General features: G+C 43.5%; 1 protein-coding gene across 1 annotated transcript in view; it reads left to right on the forward strand.

Moving 5' to 3' along the window:
• The window catches only part of CENPL (centromere protein L), a gene marked incomplete at its 5' end in the record, with an annotated part of 3128 nt that extends 167 nt beyond the window's left edge, over positions 1 to 2961 (forward strand). The window contains 3 exons of the mRNA XM_009079361.1: positions 1 to 97; positions 1217 to 1759; positions 2890 to 2961. The exon at positions 1 to 97 is cut by the window's left edge and continues 167 nt beyond it. Coding sequence (XP_009077609.1) covers positions 1 to 97; positions 1217 to 1759; positions 2890 to 2961 — 712 coding nt within the window. The remainder of the gene's footprint in view (positions 98 to 1216; positions 1760 to 2889) is intronic.
• Positions 2962 to 5540: the final 2579 nt, after the last annotated feature.

Below are 5540 nucleotides of genomic sequence, written 5' to 3' on the forward strand. Positions count from 1 at the left end.
AGTGCAGATTGGGGCAGAGCTGGATATCAAAGTGGTTTTGTCCAGCGTTCCTGATCTCAGAGGGAGCCAGCAAGACCAGGCTGCTATTCTGGTGGAGGTAAGGAGTCTGCCCAGGCAGCTGCTGACAGGATGAGAGGACATGGTCTCAGGCTGTGCCAGGGGAGGATTAAGTTAGATATTGGGATGAATTTCTCCATAGAAAGGGTGATTAGACACTGGAACAGACTGCCCGTGGAGCTGGGGGACTCATCATCCCTGCAGGTGTTTAAGGAGAGACTGGACTAGATATTGGGATGAATTTCTTCATAGAAAGGGTGATTAGACACTGGAACAGACTGCCCGTGAAGCTGGGGGACTCCTCATCCCTGCAGGTGTTTAAGGAGAGACTGGACGTGGCACTTAGTGCCATGGTCTAGTTGACATGGTGATGTTAGGTCATAGGTTGGGCTTGATGATCCCAGAGGTCTTTTCCAGCCCAACTGATTCTGTGCATCTGCCCAGCAGCTTTAATTTTTATTTTACAAGTTGGTTTTGCTGCGATAAAACACTCTTAGAAAAACCCCAAACCAAACCCTACCTGTACAGACTAACAACTGTAGCATCCACTGGGATTTAATCAAAGCGAGGCCTGTATTTTCAACTGGAACAGAACATCCCCATAGCAATGGATATATTTAATTGCAATTTTGAGCAGAACTCTTTGATAAGATCAGAGTGAGACTATACAGAGCAATCTTTGTCCAATGTTTCAGTTCAGCAGTTAGTTTACTGCCAGAACTCAGACATGTTGTTTAGCTTCCTGGATAAAGCTGGTATAATCCCACCTCCTGGGCAGAGATCCAGTTTGATTAATATTCCTGAATGCTTTGCTTCAAGTGAAATATATTACTGAAATGTCAAGTTCATTATGGCAATGGCTGTAGGATATACCATGGATTGGCTCTTTGGAGCTAAGCAACATAAACTCAGATCTCAGCACTGTTCTTAAGGAAGTAAAAAGTGCTTTTTCCACTGTTTTCAAACAGAACTGCACACAACTTCCAGGGATGTAATGGACAGACTGAATAACTGTATGCATTTTACAGAAAACAGTGTTGCACATGAGATCCTGAGGGGACAAAAAACATCTGGCAAACACTTGGAACTGTAAAACGAAACCTGTTTTTGCCTGCACGTTTGCTCTGTAGCACTCAGACCCTTCTTTTTCCCATCCCAGCTTTCTCAGAGGTCACAAGGCTCCCCCCGCAGCTCAGAAGACAAACTGGTGTGGTCGGGCTGGTTCTGCAGTGTGTGTGGAGATGAGCTTTCCGAGAACATGCCAGAGGACTTTGCCTGTCTACCTCTGTTCCTCACCAACGGGGCAGAGACATACACAGCCATCGTTGGAAACTGGTTCCAGAAGACCTTCGACTGCTGCTTCCGCCGTTTGTCCGTCAGCCCTCTGAACCTCAGCTGGATGGCAGCCATGTGGACTGGATGCTCCGTGGACAAAGCTGCCTCTGCTCTGGAACTCGTCTTCTCTGTGCCCCGCCTGCCCCACTCGCTGGATATCTCCTATGCCATTCATCCAGAGGATGCTAAAGCTCTGTGGGACACGGTCCAAACAACTCCAGGAGAGATCACCCAGGAAGAGGTGGATGTCTTCATGGACTGCCTTTACTCTCACTTCCACAGGCACTTTAAGATCCACTTGTCAGCTGCAACACTGGTGAAAGTTTCTACAAGCATTGCCTCTCTGCACTGTGATGGGATTCTAAAGGTGAGGCTTTCAGGAGCAGGTTGTCCTTGTGCTGGCCAAATAAAACAGCTGTGCCTGTCTGGCCATGCCCCTGCTTTTAAAAAAAAATGAAGGTTTCATGTTTCTTTCACATGATTTCCTACAAGAGGCTGTTAAAGCCTTAGCAAAATTACTAGTCATATTTAGTTCTGGAGCTGAGGCAGCTCCCACTACAAGTATTTTACTCCCATGTTGCAGCAGAAGCTTCTAATCTAGCCTTGGGCCAGAAATAGGTCTGTTTAGCTGTGGTATAAACAGGGAAGTTTCTTTGGCCGTCAAGAACTTTTTTTTGACTTTAAAAGATCCCAAACTTACTCACAAAGGTTTAATAAAAAGTTCATTAGCTTTCTAGTATTGCAGTTAAGACACAGGCAGAAGACTCTTTCACTTGTAACCCTTTTCATAAAGGTTCTGGTCCTCCTACAGAGGTATCTGTAACATCCTTCAAACCCTGGAGAATTAATCCTTCAAGCAATACAGTATTTTCTTCTGAGTTAAAGAACAGTTTGTGCAAGTGCAATTGCTTAAACTTGAGCCTATTAGGTACCTTTGATAGGACAACTGCAAATCACTAGATGGTAACATGACATTAGTTGTTTCTATCTGTAGTGGCTTAGAAGTGACTTAAACAACTTGTTATGTTGCAGGTAAGCACACAGGAGATACTCATAGCCTCTCTGAAGAAGGGAGCTCTTGGGGAACGTGCATTGTGTAAAATCAGTCATGGCCTTTACCAATGGGAATAGACTTCGAGTCAGATATATATTCAGTATGGGAAAATAGGGGGATCCAGGGAGACTGAGCTTCCTACAGAAAAAGGGCAGCAGAACTGCTAGGATTCTCACCTCGCAAAAAGCTGGAGTAGGAGCAGGGCAGTTCTTAGGCTCCCTGCTTCCCAAGGCACAGGAGCAGAAGCCAGAGGGCTCCAAAGGAGCAGCACACAGACAAATGGATGTGTATTTTCTCCTATCCAGGGTCAAAACAGTAAAAATGGTGCCTTGCAAGCAACAACAGAGCACATGGAACACTCGGTAGCTGGCTTCCAACCATTTCAGGGTGTGGGAATCTGGCAACTGCAATCTCTGTTTGGACATTTCTCTTCTTTCTTGCAGATTCTACAAAGCCAATACATAAGTGGAGTGCTGATGCTACTGACAGAACTCGCCATCTCTCAGATAAAGTGAGTGCCATTTCAGCAACATTTCGTGGAAAAAAGTAGCAGCCTGGTGGTTGATGTATGCTTAGAAACCAAGAGGAATCTCACTCTTGCAGCATCTTCTTTCTTCTCATGCTGGTTGCTCAGAGTTGAACGGTAACTCCTACGCTTGGCTCCATAACTAGCTGTAACTCCACGTCATGCACAGAAAAGACAAGCCCTAAAGAAGGGCTGCAGTGCAAACTTGGCATATCTTCCTGCCCACCTTTATTTTCTCAGTCACTCTGTTCATTTATGTGTAGGTAGCAGCTGGGGCTAAGACAATAAACTTGGTCAATTCTTGATGCAAATTACTGACGTATTTACAGCCTAAGCTACACAGACCTTAACCTCAGCTAAAGTGTGACTAGTCCTGGGCTAGTCTAAATGCAAAGTTCAGCACACCTGAGAAAGTGTGCATGCTCTACAGCCCAGGGCAGAAAAATCCAAGTTTCCAACTCCCTTCCTCGTATGCCAGGGCCACTTGGTAATAGTGATAGTGTCCACAACAATCCAGTTGAGAAAAGGTGAACAGCATGAGACTGACACCTGCCTTGTGTCCAGCCTGTTGGTCCTCTCAGACAAGTTAATAGGTAGCAATGTGAGGTCTGTGGATAAACTATGTAATTCCTAGACTTTGTTTGATGTTTGTAATCTTGGATGTAGTTCTGTAGACTAGAGAACTCTTGGGGTTAAAATGTTTTATTAGATCCCTCCCTTCCAGAGCAGGTGGGAGTTCAGAGGGCTAGAGCACAGTGCATGGCTAGAGCTAGAGCTTAAAGGAGCAGAAAGGAAGTAGTATCTGCTAAGTCTTATGATTTTTATATTGGAAAATATTTCATTTAGTATTTTGTCTTTTGCCAATAGAATGATCTTAAGCACCTATGCCTAATTAAATATATCCTTGCATGGTGCTTATTTCCAACTATAGCTTACCTGACTAAACCACCACTTGTTACCTACTAGATAATTCTGTGAGCAGCAGAATTTAAAGTCTAACTTCCTGCTTCATACTTGTACAGCATCAATAAGGTGCTGGTGATTTGTGCTGTGGCCTTCCCCCTAAACAGGGATGCAAGTTTCCTTTCTCTTCCCAACATAGAACAACTGCCTAACATGACATAACTGCATGCCTTGTTCCTAACCTACTTCCGGAATTGGACAAAGAAACATCAACTTTTTTTTAGATTCTTTTGTAGCTGAAGAGGGATTATTTTTGTGTGTAAAGAGACAAAGAAACATCAACTTGTTTTTAGATTCTTTTCTAGTTGAAGAGGGATTATTTTTGTGTGTAAAGGTTGCAGTCTGTGGTAACTCTTACCCTGGTAGAAATAGCTAAGCAAGATTCTGAAGGTCTTGACAGCTCAGCAGCTACTTAAACTATCACTGCTGGTGCTTTAGTTTCCTTTTATGACATATCTCAGGGTTTGCTACCTGGAGTCAGAAGAGCACTGGACAGAGTCCAAAGACTGAAACCTGTATTTGATTTGAAAACAGGACTGTTAGACCGGGAGCTTAACCTATTCATTTGTCTCATCTTCATTGCTAACTGCAGTTAAGTGAGCAGAGAAATTCAGCCAGATAGCACAGATGCTTCCTTCCAGAAGAAGCTGGTTCTGAGTGATGTGCTTCCAAGTGAAAGGTAACACTCAACAGCAGTTTTAAGCCAGTTTTACTTGGACTGGTATCTGGAAAAAACCCACCAGTGTATGTCCACCTAAACCATACAAAGCACACACCCCGCTGCTTTCAGCCCAAGGAACAAACCAAGAACAGCATAGAAGAAATTTATTAAGATAGCACTATTTATACAAGTTACTCATGCTAGAAAAAAGCATAAATGATACATGTAAACATTTGTTTACAGAATACTTGTTTTCCTTGTAAAGGTGCAAATGATCTTCATATGTAAACACAAGAATACCAACCTTTAGGGGGAAAGGGGCTTGTAAAAAAGTTTTAATGACCCATTTATGACTGTAGTGTAATTTTTGCTATATTCAAGCACATTAAAGTTTGAGTTACATGAATCAAACTATGAAGTTAAACAACTTAAGATGTCAGCACTGCCTTTTTCATCTCAAGAGTTTACCATCCTCTTAGTCTTTTAAAATCAGATTTAGTAAGGTCTATAGTTAAATCAGGTGCAAAAGGTCATTCTTCCATACTCGATAGAAATTACAGTACAAACAGAACCGTTGAGTCTAGAGTTCTTCCTTCCTCTCCCCTCACCCCTGGCTGCCTCCACAGTTACTCACAGTGCCAGCACAGTCCCTCCCCTCCAAACTCTTTAATGAGGCTCATACCTTTCCCTGCTCTAAACATACACAGGCAAAGGGCACCATCTCGTCACAGTCAGGAATTCTAAGGACACAGACAAGAGGGCGGCTGAGGTGATGCTGGTCTAAGCTTTTTGCAGCAGGAGTTGCCCTCCTAGCAAGAACATGAGAAGTGAATGTCAGGATTAACAGATGATACCTGCACCCCAGCTTCAGACAAGAACTGGTATCTAGCAGGCAGCAGGAGGAAAAAGGCATTTATAAGTGAGCAACAACTAGTTGTTTCTAG

Source organism: Acanthisitta chloris, unplaced genomic scaffold (assembly GCF_000695815.1).
Source record: "Acanthisitta chloris isolate BGI_N310 unplaced genomic scaffold, ASM69581v1 scaffold17387, whole genome shotgun sequence".
Taxonomy (NCBI): Eukaryota; Metazoa; Chordata; class Aves; order Passeriformes; family Acanthisittidae; genus Acanthisitta; species Acanthisitta chloris.